This window comes from Maylandia zebra, linkage group LG16 (assembly GCF_041146795.1).
Source record: "Maylandia zebra isolate NMK-2024a linkage group LG16, Mzebra_GT3a, whole genome shotgun sequence".
NCBI classification, from domain to species: Eukaryota; Metazoa; Chordata; class Actinopteri; order Cichliformes; family Cichlidae; genus Maylandia; species Maylandia zebra.
This window is the reverse complement of record NC_135182.1, coordinates 11,952,797-11,968,559: the sequence shown is the minus strand read 5'-3', so window position 1 is coordinate 11,968,559 and position 15,763 is coordinate 11,952,797. Positions and strand designations below refer to the sequence as shown.

The following is a 15,763-nucleotide window of genomic DNA, read 5'->3' as shown; positions in this document are numbered from 1 at the left end:
ATCAGCTCTTGTAGAAACACCTTATACAAATGTGGGAGCCGGGTTTGTCTCTTTTTGGTGCTTTGCCTGTGTCAGAAATGCAGGTGTGACGTGTGTGCCTGCTTTTTGGTTAAAAGCAGCTTCTTCCTGCAGGGCTGTGAGGAGGGGTTAGTGAGTTTACAGCTTCAGAATGCAGACAATCAGAAAACATTTAATTTCTCTGCTTTACAACTCCCTCTAGTCATTCACGGTGTCGCTCCCTCAACCACAGCCGTCCACTCTCTCCGCTTCTCTCTGCACTTCAGTCTGGGTTCCTTCTCAGAGTAGGTGTAAGACCTGCAGTTAATCTCTTTTGCTGTAGGGAAATGTGGCTTCTGAGCTTCTACCTGCCCTGCTGTGTTTACCAGCACATGTTCCACCTGCTCAGTTTTTAAAGCTTTCTGCTGTGGCTGAAAACGAGGCTGTGTGAGCGGTGAGATTGTACCAAACTAGGACAGCTGTGAATCAAACAGCCGAACAACGAGATGAACGTGTCAGCAAACTCGATTCATTTCAGAACCCGGAGTGTCTCCATGAGTGTACCTCTTTGCTGGGTGAGAATTCCAGCAGTAGATTGCATAGTGTAGAGGAAGCCATAACCAGGACTTCATCCGGGGCGTTCTGCAAGAGCTGCGTACAACAGAACACACAACCTTAGTTGATATTTCCTCTCACAATCGCAGACAGGCTCGACGTTAATGTGTCAGGTAGAGAAACTCAGAGCTCCACTAAACAGCTGTGAAAATATGCTGTAAACAAAACTTTAACATCAAATTCCAGTGACCTTCATCAGGGGTTTCCATACTGCATGATCGTGGAAGCTGGTTCTCAGCTGCTGCACCGACCGAGAAAGACTGTGAAGACACCTAGGACAAAACAAAAATATAAACAGGTGGTTTAATGGAGATATTCAGTGTGTCAAAGCTTTGGTTTAATGTACCAGATCAGCACCGGAGCCTGAATTAAACTGCCTGTGGTTTTACTCATCAACAGGCAAATCCCACTGTGGTCCAAGCCAGGCCTCCAGAGTGCAACAGCAAGCTGACATAAAGGGTTAAATGTGTACAGAGAATTAATACTAATTATATGATTTAAAAAGTAATGTAACGTTTTGTCTAACACAACTGTATGAGATCTACTGTAGTTACATTGGAAACATTACCGCAAGTGGACCTATTACACTAAATTCTTCAGCTCCCTTTACATTAAGGTCCCGCCCCCCTTAAGCTAGCTTCATTCTGATAGGTTGCCCTACATCTTAGTTTTCCCCAAACAGAAGCAGCGAAAGGCTGTGGCTCTGCTGTAAACCTTTTAAGAATATCGATCTTAATTAGAAACGGCAAATTTCTCTAATACATCCGTACCAGTTTGGACATGAATCTGATCCAGAGCATGAGTGCGCACAGCACGAGGAAAGCAACAAACATTAAAGCAGGACGTCTCTGTTCAGTAAATATTTTGCTCATTACTGTTTATTGGATTATTAGGGTGGATATAATATTTCAATCAAATCTACATGACTTCCTGTTAAAAGATCTACATTAAAGCAATAAAATGGCTAAAGTGGAAAACTTTCTATGCCAAAACAGGTCCACTTTAACTTTACCAAGCTCAAATTTAGTGCTAACCTCCTCAAGTCTTTGCAGCTGTCTCACTTTGCACCATACCTGACAGCCGCCAAACGGACTTTAATGCTGGATTCTGATAGGCCACTGACTATCCTGTCCATCATGTTCTCCGTCTCTGTTATCTGAAAGCCAACATGAGGGGCCGGGTTAGCACAGAAACATATAATGACACGTTTACATAAGCAAACAGAGACGTAAACCAGAGGGCACCTTTTTGCGGATCTCCTCATCGTTGGAGCCCAGTGAGGCGTACAGTTTGAAAGCTGCTTGTCTCAGCTCGTGTGCGTGTTTCAGGTCGTGGTCCAGCTGCAAGACAGCAAAGTGAACTGTTGCTGAACATTAAGTGACAAAGGTTTTTTATTCAAGGTGAAGGATCCATTTTGTGATTAATAAATATGTTTATCAGCATTACGTATTTGTTCCTGGGAACTGAAGGCAGTAAATGACCTCAATCTGAGGGTTACCGGGTCAAAGCTGAGTGATCGAACAGCTAAACAGTCTTTCTGGGCAAAAGGAATACATTTCAACAGCCTTCAATTTGTCTTAGTAACCAAGAAAGGAAATGTTTTAGGGACACAGACAGCAGATATTTAAATGCCCTGAAAAACATCTACAACTATAAGACTGATTAGCACAAGTTCAGTTTGTTGGTTCACAGACAAATGTTACAAGCCCCTGAACTTTTCATCAGAATCCCGCTATTGAGCCAAATGGATGCAATCAAATTTGTTACGCACAGAAGAAAAGAAGTTTTGATAATCCCAAAAGGAAACTGTCAGCACTTTCTAATGCTCCGACTTTCAATTCACAGGTCCAATTTTTAGTGAGTCCACATCTTTACTGTGACTATGGTCGAAGCATTAGCTACGCTTCATTGTTGTTTATAAAACATCAGCAATCAAATCATTTCGTAACTGCATCTTCTGACAAAAATCTCCAAACACACAATTTACAGGCCACAGCTGTGCTATGATTTACACTAAATTTACATGTAAACGTGATCACTCATAGCTACACAACTAGTTTTCCTCTCACTCAGCACACGGGCAGCAAATCAGCTGCTCACTGAACAGAGCAGACATACACAGGTGTGCCTGCAGCAAATATAATTCACACTCAATTATTTAAAGTTGTAATCAAAAGTTGACACTCATCGTAGGCATGAATGCCACGGTAATGCTTTCAGTGATTTCTTTGAACTATTTTATGTTCCAGGGAAGAAATGACTGCAGCTTACATCATTAAAAAACAACAAGTGAGTGCACAACTTTGAATTTACACACAAAGTCAAATATATAAAAACCTTTTAATAGGTGGTGCAATAGGTAAGCACATTTTTTAATAAAAAAAAAAAATCAATATGAAAATTGTATTAATTGTATTAGAAGGCCGTTAACTGTGAAATCTGGACTGCACTCTCAGCAGACACTGAATGGGCCATTTTGGTCATGTTTGAAAAACAAGTGTTCTGTGTTCTTCACAGCACTGGTTTGCCCTCTTGTGGGCATAATGGGATATTTAAACAGATACGTGTGTGTTTTGTGACAACACTATTTCATGGGGGCAGTGGGAGACCTTAGACCAGCAGCTGGTTTCATCGAGAGCAGCTTAGAGAAGGGGAAATCCAAAAGTCACAAAGCCCGTGATGGATGAAAAGTTGCCACAGTGGCAACGTCTTGAACTGACGTGTGATGAACAATGCAATCAAGTTCTCTGAGATTCCTCATTTTAAAAGATAAATATTAAAACTGCTTAACTGAACAGACACGACTCACCCTCTTGATGTCAGTGATGGCAGACACCGAGCTGGGGTACTTGAAGTAGTCGGCTAGCATGGCCACGAGGTGATCAGTGGTGCTTGCGATCCTCTGCAGCTCCACGTCGGGCTCCATGAGATAGGCCAGTGTCTCTGCACCCTCCACCCTTTCCTCGAGCAAATGCTCTTTACTGCACATTCGCACGAGACATGGCAGGGTCTGCACAAGCAGCAAAAAGTCACATTTAAGGGGGAAAAAACAAAAAAAGGAGTGCCACTGGTAGAGTATCACAAGAGAAATGATGAAGCGAGGCACAAGAACATGTGGGAAAAATCTGACCTTTAGTACTATGCAGCTATCGTCTGTCCTGATGGCACTCGCTCGACACATATAGGTTAGACTGGAACAGGAGAAGAGGTCACAAATAAACAAAAGGTACAGAGGATATAACTCAGTAATAAATAAATGTTATGCCACTCACCATTTGGCTGCTGTTAGCTGCATTTCAATGGGTTGATCCCTTTGCATCATTTTGACAAATACCTGAGTGAGTAGCTCACCATCCACCAGCACTGATGAGGAAAAAAAGCACATGAGAGGAGAAAAAGACGAGAGAAAGTAGAAGAAGAAAAGCTCCTCACCATTCACCAGTGTCATGGAGACCTGAGTGTTCTCATACGCCAGGACTGAGAAACACTTTAACGCCTGCATCCGGACCTGGAGAACAGAGGACGATGTATGGAGTGTTACAGAGTATTGTGTGTCAAAGGTCATATGGTCACACGGGGTAAAGATGCACACTCCCATTATACCTTATAAGAGGGTGAAATGAGCAAAGGGGCAATATTTTGGATGGCGCCGTGGTTGAAAAGGATCGTCTGGTGCTCTGGAGTCTGAACACAACAAATCTCAAATCAGCAATCGATCAGTCTGAACAGAGACACTGTGATGGACTCCAGTGTGTTTATGGGCAATAAAATACCAACAAATACCTTACAACAGTGGGAGAAGATCTGGGTGATGTACTCCTGGGTTCTCAGAGAGTTGCTCAGAAGAGACATTAAATGAGGAATCACAGTGGGGTCCTCAAAAAGAAAACAAACGAAAGAGAACATACACACAGAATCATTTCAATGAGAGAATGGGTGATCATGTTCAAGAATAGTCAACTTTTAAACCATCTCTGATGTGAAAATGTAAACAGGGTGGGTGAAAATAAACTCCTGACAATCTCAGTTCTAAGAGATAAGATAAGATAAAACTTTATTGATCCCACAACGGGGACATTTTTGCGTCACCTCAGCTCAAGTACAGATATCAGAAGGAAATACAAAAACACAAATAAGTACAATCAGTGAAAAAAAGTAAGAGAATGCACTATATACAATGGTAGCATACACAGTATGTGATTATGGATATGGTTGGAAATATGGAAGACAAACTATATAGCTTGACATAACTATTGTACCACTACTATTCCTATTTATAGACATGTACACACACACACACACAAAATATACATATGTATACATATACATACATATATACCGGCACATGTCCATACACATGGAAGGTCCATTATGCATGAAGTGGTGACCGTGGATGTTCAGTGTCCAGTGACTTATGACTTTGTGATTGAGGGGTTATAGAGTCTAACTGCTGTTGGGATGAATGATCTGCGAAAGCGCTCCTTCCTGCAGCGAGGGTGTTTCAGTCTCTGACTAAAGGAGCTGCTCAGCCCACTCACATACTCATGCAGTGGCTGATGTGGGTTGTTCATGATGGATGTCAGCTTTACTAACATCCTCCTCTCCATCCACTCCCCCTGCAGGCCACTGCATATAAAAGGGCAGATGCTACCACAGTGTCATAGAATGTCCTTAACAGAGTCCTGCAGACTCCGAAGGACCTCAGTCTCCTCAGCGGGTGGAGTCGACTCTGGCCCTTCTTATACAGGATGTCTGTATTTGTAGTCCAGTCCAGTTTATTGTTGAGGTGAACACCCAGGTACTTCTGTGGTGCTTTGTAAAAGATAAACCGTTCCATGTCAGCTGTGTCAGAGGAAACGCACTCGCAACCACTCAACAAGAGCGATGAGTCACCATACTCTGCACGGAACCTTGCAAATAGGGTAGCCACTGCTGCTAGCAATGCTAACAATAGAGTGACTGTTTAACACATGCTTTTTATTTTTTTATTTTTTTATTTATTTTTACTTTCAGTCAAATAGTCGCGAGTAACATCTTTAACTAAAACTGTCCTCATGCTTTCTGTTGGAGATAAAAAGAATGTGATGGTATTTTTTTTTAAAGACTGACCTGCTGATTATGAGTTTGACCAAGTAAGTATCCATGACAGCATGGATACTTTTGAACTTTTCTTTAATTCTCTCATAAAGATGAAATTTAAGAACCTCTCCTTTGCCCCTAACAATGAGTTTCGACACCTCACTAAAGTCACGGTATGACGACAATCAGAAGTGTTTCTTGGCTTTTCCAACAGTAGCCGCATAGTCAGAGACCACCACTAACTAACTCATCACTAACTTTTGATGCAAACCAGTCATTTTGTTCTGTAAGCAGGCTGAAATCACTCAGACCAGGAGAGCTTCAAGGACTACTCCCAGCAAGCTTTGAAGGGGTAAACAGGGTTTTGTTGTTTTTGGTTATAAAAATGACTTTTTCCTCAACAACTGCACGACTCGAATAAATCTCAAAATTAGGTGCACCAGGTTACCACGCAGAGCTTCATTTTACTAATACAATTGGAGTATATTTACATTTATCTGACATGGTTTGCATGCCTGTGTCTAGCTGACACCAGTGTTAGTATCCTGTGTCCATCCTCTTTGCGTAAACAAACTGCTGATGGTTAAAGTCTTTGATGGCTGCAAAGGCTTAAACAGAAAGACAGTTTATATGCTGGCTAGCCAGCTATTCAAACAAGGAAATGACAGATGGGTGCTCTGGTAGATTTCTGGTTACAGTGAGACAGACACAGTCGCTCCACATTACTGATTCCATTTTCTTTCAGAGAAGAATCAATATGCTGCATTTAAACTGCTTTAGGTGTTTACACAGCATACTGCTACCAAGCGGAACAATCACACTTGTCTGTGCCACCATGAGGTTTAATTAACACCTCTAAGCTGCACGTCCGCTGCAGCAGAGGCTAACAAGTGTGGCAAAGAATTTGATAAGACTCTGAATCAAATCAGATCATATTAATCACTGCATTTCTTCCAATAATACATTTTATTAGTGCCTCTGTTCTGTATTTATTTGCTACAACAAATACCTGAGACTGGTACTCTGCGCTTGTCATGACCAAACTTGTCTACACATGTGGTATAGAAGGCATTTAAGGCAACCTACAGTATAAAGCAGCTGCACAGGGGTGACTGGACTGATGAAGACAGTTCTGAGACATCGAAGGCAAGCTTCAATGAAGACCAGGTCCGGAGATAAGAGACCTGCAAGCACACAGAGTACGTGTAATCTCACGTCACCTACAGTATTTGCATACATCTGTGTGTGCGTGTGTGTTTGACCCAACCTTGAAGAAGGGCAGGGATGATGTGACAGTCCACCAGGGACTTGATGTTGTTCTCAGTGCCCATGGCGAGGCTTCCCAACACTACGGCGCACTCTGTCCTCAGCTCCATACTGGACGAGCTCTGCTGCAGCAGGTATAATAACCTGGAGCCAACAGAGGAGGGAAGCACAGTCAGGGTTTCTCTAGGTTTTTAATAAGACAGTTGAATAAAGTCTTATCACTTCTATCCAATGCAATTTATATACAGAGCACTGAAACACACAACAGTCACCTCAAGGCACTTTATACTGTAAGACAAAGAACCTACAATAATAGAGAGAAAATCCCAACAATAAGATGACCCCTCCATGAGCAAGCAGTTTGTGACTGCGGAAAGGAAAAACTCTCGTTTAACAGGAAGAAACCTCCAGCAGAACCATACATAGGAAGTGGAAAAAGACAAATAAAGTCCCAGCAGCCTATTTTTCTAGCCTTTGCCTAGAGAGGACGTCTTTTTCCCAACTCCAACCTGGGAGCCGGTTCAACATGAGAACAAACCCTGCATAACCTGTAAGACATAGCAGAATTTACTACCAGGTTATATTGCATAGCTTTAACAGCTGTGCTGTAGTTTCATATTATCATGAACTACAACTTTATACTACTGTCAACAAAACAGGCATCAGCCTGTAGAACCTGGGGGTAAAAATAAACTTGGCCCTAACAGACCTTTTTTAAGTATCCATCTACTCTGTATCTGTGACCAAATGGGTTCAGAGGATGGCTGGGGTAATGTACTGTGGTGAGTTTCATGCTCTGTTATGATATCAAAGAGGTTGGGGGTTGCAAAACAACTGGATTCAAAAGCACCATAAGTGCTTTTAATGTGGTCCAACTTATTTGGTTGGAGGAACAGACACAAGAGGGTAAGCGTGCCATGTTCCAACAGCTTCATGTAAGTGCATTAGAATGACTTTTTCAAAGACCTAAAGAAGGAAGTAGAGAGCAGGAGAGCGTGAGAGGTGCGGGGATTCATACCTCGGCACGGCTCCGAGGACAATCAGATTGGCCTTCTGCTTGTTGTTTCCTATGACAGCGTTCTTCATGTCACTGTGAAAGCATACAAATACATCCAAATGAGACATGTGAATGTATTTGAAACAACATAATATAACCTTAAGAGTGAATATGAACACCTTGATTTATAGCATGTTATCATTTAATTGATAAGTTATAAGCACATCAGGCCGACACAGGTCAGGCAGGCTGACAGTTTTAAAAACAACAATAGAAATCATTGATATCAAGCTCATGTTCTACATATTCTCATGTAACACATTAGAAATGAACAGGCTTCATCTAAGTGCATTTTTCCCCCCATGAGCTTCTTCTGCTCTGTTAGTACCTTCAGATGATATGTGATATCAAACTGCAGCAAGGTGAGTGGAAAAGCACACTGATCTAGGAGGCAGTTAAGGCGGTCAGGCGCTCGGCTAATGAAACGATACAAGTCGTAACCAGAGCTAGTCTCCCCGCAAGTTAAAAATAACTAAATAGTCCGAGTCCAAATCACAGCAGTCCAGACCAAGAGTGAGAGTGAGACACGAAGTCACAAACAGCTAAGCCTGTGCATGTAAGCACACACTCCTGCTGCAACACTGTCGTCACTAATGTTTAGAATTTGGGACATTAAAAACAAGCACATGTTGGTAAATGATAAACAGCCTGTGGAATTAAACTCTTAGCAACAACAACAGCTGAATTTAACGTAACAGGGTGGACTGTTTGTTTTTGTTTTTTTTAACCATCAATTTCATTCATTTTCAACAAAAAAGAAAGAAAGAAAAATCAGGAAAGCCCAAAGACGTGCTATTGCAGTGGCTGAATAAAGTCTGCAAATTGGAGGCAAGCAGAATTTGACAGCTGTCATTTACTGAAAAAAAATTTTTTCAAACACTTTTTTTCCTGCACTTTGTAAAACAAAATTTAAAACAAAAATCAAAAACAAACAAAACAGCACACGCAGAGATTTTTCTGCAATGTCTCCACCCACCAAACAGGTTTTGGCCTTCCACCAAGAGAATTAATGAAAACTGTGAAAAAAAAAATATATGTAAGACTTCAATTTAATTTACAAGTTTGAAGCATAATGCATTTTATGCATCAAACAAAAACAAAAAAACTCTATAAGATGCACAGACTTCTTGCCTTGCCTACATAATGCGCGACAGTATTTTTGTGTGTATTCACATAAGTACTATTCTGACACAGGAAACACCCTGATATACATGTGTATATATCATACGCGATCAGACCCACACTTACATGACTCCCTGAAGCACTTTCTGTGGGTCGGGGTCAAACAGTCTGTCAACATAATGGCGACTAGTGGCGGTGACTTCCTGCATTAGAACAAAAAACAAAACAAAAACACAAACATGACTTTTAGAAATCACTGACTTGACCCTGGATTTACCTTGTACAGTATTTTTTCTCTACACTATCAAATGCTGTCCTCCACATCTGACAACTGACAAAGTGCACATATTTCAGCAGAGTAAAAGCCTACGGAATTTGGTTTCTAACTGAACAATTATTAACCATTAAATAAACAATAATTAATTATACATAAAAAGGGCAGTTTTAAATTGTTTTTTTTTTTTTTTTTACAACTAAAATAACACCTTTTGTGTTACACACAGGAAAAATACAGCAGCCTCCACGGCAGGAGCCTTTAAAAGCTTTTTGACACTGCGACACCAGTAAACTTTGTTTATGTCACTGGCAGCTTTGACCAGAACTTTCCGCAGAAGTCAACGTCCTCCAGCTGCCAACGGAGTCACACTTTGATGCCAGCACGTAGCTCACAAGGTGTCCCAACACGTTCTGTACCTGTGTACCTCTCATTCAGACAGCCACTGTGGCAAACATTCATTTCACAAGTATACAGCATTATGTATGTATACACAATAACGGATCAACTCGTGTTTTTAAAAAAAAAAAAAAAAAAAAAAAGAGTGAAGCTGAGATGCTAAAGTATCAGTTACCATGATATCTTCAATCACACTGCCTCCTTTCTGCATACACCTACCATGGGGGGCGTTTCACGGGGGCTCCTTATGCGCTTTTTCGTGGAACATTTTGCGTTATATTAGCCAAGTTACAGTTGGCAGTGAGTGTCACTTGCTAGAGTAAATCCCGGAGTCTTACCAATTACTACAGCTCTGACTGCCGACACACTACATATAAAAAAAAAAACCTCAAGAGTAAGGAAACCAGTGAGTTAGCGAAGTTTGCTTCGCTAGCTTAACCGTATGCTACAGTTGCTAATGTTACTTGCAGGAGCACCTAACGTTAGCTAGGTTTACAATGTTAAGTTTGCTATTGCAATTAAGACGGCGCATAACTTAAAATCAAATAATACTGAGTGGTTTGAATAAAAATCTCATTCCTACAACTTTTTATCCAATGTGCATGATGCATTCTATAAACGTGTTTTGACTACTGCAAAACTGGTGACAGCACTGGTACTCTTAGCAATTAGCTGCTAACTCATTCCGAGTAACACTGACAGCTAGTTTGTTCGCTCAATTTTGTTTTAGGTTACAACGACGGGGCGAGCGGGCACAGCTCGCATGTATTCTCTTTATTGTGTTCGGAAGGTTCCCGCCCGCCCGGGCAAAGCAAGGAAGAAAATCATTCTCTACAACAGCAACGTAGGCGGACCGCTACATGTTGCAATGCCTTTAACTTAGCTTTATGGCTAACAGAAAAACCTTTATACTTGAGAGCTTCTAGATGACCAAACAAAATCAGCTACTCGCAGTTGCCGTTTGCATTCTATAACCTGACAATGCTAGTTGAAATTATAAAGACTGGCACTCACAGACAGCACACTGATGCGGAGTGGGGCCTCCAATAAGCACGCCATCTCTCTTCCTCCGATGGAGCGCCCCAATCGGCGCAGCAGTCTGGAGACACTCCACCCCCCAGAGCAGCTTTGAGGGGCCTTTAAAAAGTAACTGTAGCCTAATCAGACAACTCTTTGCTAGCGTTATTTCTAAAACAGGCCCCTATATTCTTCCGTAGGCTCAGCTGTGATGTCCCGTAGCAGATATGCAACAAAAACCAACACCGCTAACTTAGCGAGCTCTCTGACAGACCGTGGACTTGTCAATAAAGTAAATATTGTTTATAAACGTGACGTGGTTGCTGTCTGCTTGAATTTGATTCGACACAATAGGTTGAGTCGTGCGAACTATGCATCAGATTAAGGTATAAATATAAAAACGCAAATTTTTAAAATACAATATATTTTTAAATCAAGACTTAGCAACAAGTATAGTAATATAATTCTACACATTTATAATGGAATCTACTGCTAGTCACTAGAATTTGATGAAGAATTGCGCATGCGCTCATATTGGTAGAGGCGAGGTGGGAACATCCATTCTGTTCGTTTCTTCCACAAACATAAGCATGTTTTTTTGCACAAGTTTGCAACTTTATGGACTATAAACCGGCTCAAAATACTCGCTAATTATACCCCCAAATCTGTAAGTACTCAGTTCGTTCACTTTGCTCTTATATAACAAATTTCCTCCATATACGCTGTCGAGTTGTTTCGCTTAATTACGTAGCCTAGCTAGCTGTTGCGTGTTGTATCGTAGGACCTGAGCTTCTAGTAGCTACCCTGCTTGAGTGTGAGGATACGAAGTAGAGAATACTTTAAAGCAGCTTGGGACACATTTGTCAGATTAAAAAAAAATTAAAAATAAAAAGCATCGTGCAATACTTACTGCACGTATTCAAGGGCTACCCGCCGGTGCAGCGTGCATTGTAGAGTCTTTAATGTCTTAAAAAAGGTGCTAGGGTCATCTTCAGTTCGCATACCTTTCGTTTAATTTATTGTTTCTAGCTAAATGAAACATGACAGTCCAACAGGAGCTCTGCTCATACGCTAAAATTAAACGGGTGTCTACCCGATTGCTCCTGGATAGCTTTAGTCACATGGTAATTCATTAGCACTGTTTAAGATCATCCAAGACCGTATTGTAGCTTATTAAAGTCCCTTTCCACTGTGTGATTAAAAGGCAACTAAAACTATGATCCAAGAAGATGTGAAAAAAAAATAATTTACCCAACTGAAATGTATATTAGAACTAGACTTTAGCGAAATTGTGTGTTAAGTGAAAGTAATCATCATCACCATTGTATGTCTTCACAGATTGCCAAATCATCTTTTAGGAGGCCGTGGACCTCGGCTTGACTGTGTCCACAGAGGCTAATGGTGTTTAGATGAGAACAGAAGCCATCCTTTAGTGTGAATGTGAATTTCTCTGCACGTTGTCAGATCACCTGTTTGCACAGGATGAAAATTGCAGTAGAAGGCTGTTGCCATGGGGAGCTGGACAAGATTTATGAGACAATTGAGTATCTGGAGCAGAAGGAAGGAGTGAAGGTGGACCTGCTGCTTTGCTGTGGAGACTTCCAGGCAGTGCGAAATGAGGGAGACTTGAAGTGCATGGCAGTGCCAGCCAAGTACAGAACCATGCAGACCTTTTACAAGTAAGTTCTTTGTTTATGTTGTGTTTTTGTTTGGTTTTTAAATCAAAGACACGAGTAAGGATATTTAAAACTTTATTATTGTCTGTGTTGCAGGTATTATTCTGGGGAGAAGAAGGCTCCGGTGTTTACCATTTTCATTGGAGGAAACCACGAGGCTTCCAATCACCTGCAAGAGCTCCCTTATGGAGGCTGGGTGGCACCAAACATTTATTATCTAGGTAGAGACTGACTGATTCCAAATTTGTTTGCCAGCTTGTCTGACTCGCCACAAGCCTGACCTATATAATCACCTGTCTCCAGGTTATGCTGGTGTTATTCGCTACAAAGGGATCAGAATTGGTGGCTTATCTGGTATTTTCAAATCACGTGACTACAGGAAGGGTATTTGTTTTTGTTTGTTTAGCTTTTCAAATAGTTGAGGCTCCACTGCTATGCATCATATTTACATGGAATGTTTTCATTTTAAGGCCACCATGAATTCCCTCCATATAATCCTGAAACACTTCGAAGTGCATACCACATCAGAAATATCGAGGTTTTCAAATTAAAACAGGTAAATCTCGCAAGTTCTTCCACACAACTCTAAATGTTTGTCCACTTCTTTAGCTAAATATACAATGTTAATTTTACATGATTATTTCTGCTAAGATCCAGATGCCCATAGACATTTTCATGAGCCACGACTGGCCTCGTGGAATCTACTACTATGGCAGCACGAAGGAGCTGTTACGAAAGAAGAAATTCCTTCGTCAAGAGGTGGAGTCAAACTCTCTGGGAAGTCCTGCTGCAGAGGAGCTCCTAGCTCACCTCCAGCCTAACTATTGGTTCTCTGCACATCTTCATGTGAAATTTGCTGCCATTATGCAGCATCTGGTGAGAGTGACAGTTGTTCAGTTAGAATTACTGCTGCTAATAAGGTTAAAATCGTTCTAACCATCATTTCGGTGATTTCTTCTTTTCAGCCTAAAGGTAAAAGTGCACCACGCGTAACCAAATTCCTGTCTCTGGATAAATGTTTGCCCCACAGGGAATTCTTACAGGTGGGACAACTCTTTTTTTTTTTTTTCTTTTTTTTTTTTTTTTTAATTGATATATTAGGATCAGAGTCTGGGTTAAAGTGTGTGAGCTAACACCTTTTGTTTTTTCAGATTGTGGATATTCCAGAAAGACCAGGTTCATCTGAGGGTCTTGAGTATGATCCAGAGTGGCTTGCTATTCTCAAGGCTACCAACACCCTACAGAGGACCACTCCTCACCCCTGGAATCCCCCAGAGAATAATGGCTTGCATGAACGGTACACACGTATAGACATACAAGTAACAAGGCCTGTAAAAGCAGAGTTAGGTTGTGCATGCATGATTTCAGTCTCCCAGAACTAAAACATTAGCTTGAACAAATAGCCAGTGTCATGCAACAGGGGAAAGGTCACTCTGGAAGAGAGGATCTTGCACTTAAAACAAGCTTTGCATTGTAACTTCCCTGAGCTCTAGGTGTAAAAGGAAACTCGAGCTCAGGGAAGGCCTTTTTGTGTAGGATGTTATCACCACCTGTGTTGCCTTGGTGAAATAAGCAACAAAAATAAGCTCTATGGGGAAAAACAAGTTTGATATTTGCATGTTTTGTTTGGCAGCATGTTCTCCACAAATTAATGCCACTTTTTTTTTTGAAGCGCAAGAAAAATGCTAATAACCAATAGGAGCACTAGAGCTAGTCACTGGAATTTTTTTTTAAACTACTCAGCTGTCTACAATGTCAAGACAGACCAAGAATGAAGTTGCTGGTGTAGCTAGTTAGACCTGTGCAAGTTAGAGAGGAAGTATGAAACTCACTGCTTCAGCTGTGGGTTTTCATTCTTTTCCTTCTTCCCAAAGCCAGCAAGCAGAACTGAGTGGGGAGCAATTTGAAGTGTGTCACACTGCTTATTCATAAAAATACATTTTACATAATGAAAATAAAGCAGAAGGAAAGATTTCTCAGGACACCAATATTTGCTTAAATCAGCTCAACGCACGTTTTCAGTGAAGCCAAAACAATACTTTACATAGTGTATTTGCATCCATACTGGGAGACGGTATAGTGGAGCCTAATAATGAGCTGCCAAGTTATTGCTTCAGATGCTTGAAGCAAAGGTCATTATGACTGAGCGGTTTTTGTTCATACTTTTTTTTATAATGTTGGATTGCATACACCCATCAGGTGGGACTTCAGCGCTTCAGAAGCCGCTATGATGCAGGTGGTGGAGGATCTGAGCGGGGAGCTTGGCATTCCAGACAACTTCAGTCCAACGGTGCCATCCTACAACCCCAACAAGCCCCATCGTCAGGCTACCCCGAGCTACAACACCAACCCTCAGACGACCGAGCTTTGCGCCAAGTTGGGTCTCACAGACATCTATGCACAGGTCGGGCGGGGAGAAGATGAGGTGGCGAGAGTTCAGGGCAGTACAGGAGGAGAGGATGACGAAGATGAAGATAGTTTGGGAAGTACTGACGAGCCCAGCGAGTATCCAACCGATACTTCAGGATTGTCAGGTTCATTTAATCCAGATGAGATCACCATAGAAGACGAGTGGGAGGAGGAGGAGGAGCTGAAAGCAGAGGTGAAAGCAGACGAGCTTTTTGATGCGAAAGCAGGTGAAATCCACACACCCAGCCGTATGGTTCTACCCGAGCCCAAATGCAGCGTCTCGCCCCCTCCTCTGCCCGACCTCATGAACCTGCCACCTCCTTCCCACTCTACCCCAGCTCACGCTCAGTTTGGAGCAGACGGGGCAGGACAGGGCAGCGGCGACGATGAGGACGTCACAGCTGCGCGCATCCTAAAACGAACCAGCATTGAGAGTGGGGACGCTGGCAGCAGAGGCCCAACTCCAAGAATCAAACGCAGAAACCAGGTGATCTATACAGCAGCGGAGGATGACGAGTGTGAGGGATAGTCAGGGAGGCAGTGTAAACTTCTCCGTTAGTTTATATTCATTAATTTATGTACCTGCAGCTACTCACACGAGCTGTTCAAAGCAGAGGCATGGCTTTATTAAAATGCCCGTAAAGGTGGACTGTACACAAGCAAAGAATTTGTTTCTGGATTCAGTTTCCACAGAAATTATACCCATCAAAATGTTTCGTTGTTTAAACATGATTTTTATGTATTTTAATCCAACCAGATTTTTTAGAACACTTTTTCTTTTTCTGACATTGTAATTTCAAGATGATTAAAGAGGCCAGAAAGATGAGAACAGCTTTTTTTTTTTTTTTTTTT

At 41.6% G+C, this 15,763-nt stretch overlaps 2 protein-coding genes across 6 annotated transcripts in view; one reads left to right on the top strand and one right to left on the bottom strand.

Annotated features, from left to right (window-relative positions):
• The window catches only part of armc8 (armadillo repeat containing 8), a 25,241-nt gene extending 13,378 nt beyond the window's left edge, over positions 1 to 11,863 (bottom strand). Inside the window, exons 1-15 of one of the 4 annotated variants that reach the window (XM_076874676.1) lie at positions 11,737 to 11,863; positions 9,263 to 9,339; positions 7,976 to 8,047; positions 6,959 to 7,101; positions 6,778 to 6,875; positions 4,396 to 4,488; positions 4,216 to 4,296; positions 4,045 to 4,120; positions 3,885 to 3,975; positions 3,743 to 3,803; positions 3,422 to 3,622; positions 1,857 to 1,952; positions 1,686 to 1,768; positions 803 to 884; positions 562 to 648 (exon numbers count right to left, since the gene is read on the bottom strand). In XM_076874676.1, coding sequence (XP_076730791.1) covers positions 562 to 648; positions 803 to 884; positions 1,686 to 1,768; positions 1,857 to 1,952; positions 3,422 to 3,622; positions 3,743 to 3,803; positions 3,885 to 3,975; positions 4,045 to 4,120; positions 4,216 to 4,296; positions 4,396 to 4,488; positions 6,778 to 6,875; positions 6,959 to 7,101; positions 7,976 to 8,043 — 1,260 coding nt within the window. In that variant the 5' untranslated portion in view covers positions 8,044 to 8,047; positions 9,263 to 9,339; positions 11,737 to 11,863. Of the gene's footprint in view, positions 1 to 561; positions 649 to 802; positions 885 to 1,685; positions 1,769 to 1,856; positions 1,953 to 3,421; positions 3,623 to 3,742; positions 3,804 to 3,884; positions 3,976 to 4,044; positions 4,121 to 4,215; positions 4,297 to 4,395; positions 4,489 to 6,777; positions 6,876 to 6,958; positions 7,102 to 7,975; positions 8,048 to 8,990; positions 9,010 to 9,262; positions 9,340 to 10,028; positions 10,405 to 10,823; positions 11,204 to 11,736 lie in introns of those variants that run through there. The other 3 variants (XM_004569850.6, XM_076874675.1, XM_012924300.4) reach the window with 3 other exon arrangements.
• Positions 11,340 to 15,763, top strand: dbr1 (debranching RNA lariats 1). Of its 2 annotated transcripts, none has more exons than XM_004569848.4 (9): positions 11,340 to 11,493; positions 12,165 to 12,505; positions 12,599 to 12,723; positions 12,806 to 12,886; positions 12,973 to 13,058; positions 13,154 to 13,378; positions 13,468 to 13,545; positions 13,654 to 13,799; positions 14,702 to 15,763. In XM_004569848.4, exons 2-9 carry the CDS (start codon positions 12,309 to 12,311, stop codon positions 15,438 to 15,440), a joined length of 1,677 nt encoding a protein of 558 aa, XP_004569905.1. In that variant the 5' UTR covers positions 11,340 to 11,493; positions 12,165 to 12,308; the 3' UTR covers positions 15,441 to 15,763. The 2 variants fall into 2 exon arrangements, with proteins under 2 accessions (XP_004569905.1, XP_076730792.1); XM_076874677.1 differs by having other exon boundaries at positions 11,350 to 11,493; positions 12,291 to 12,505.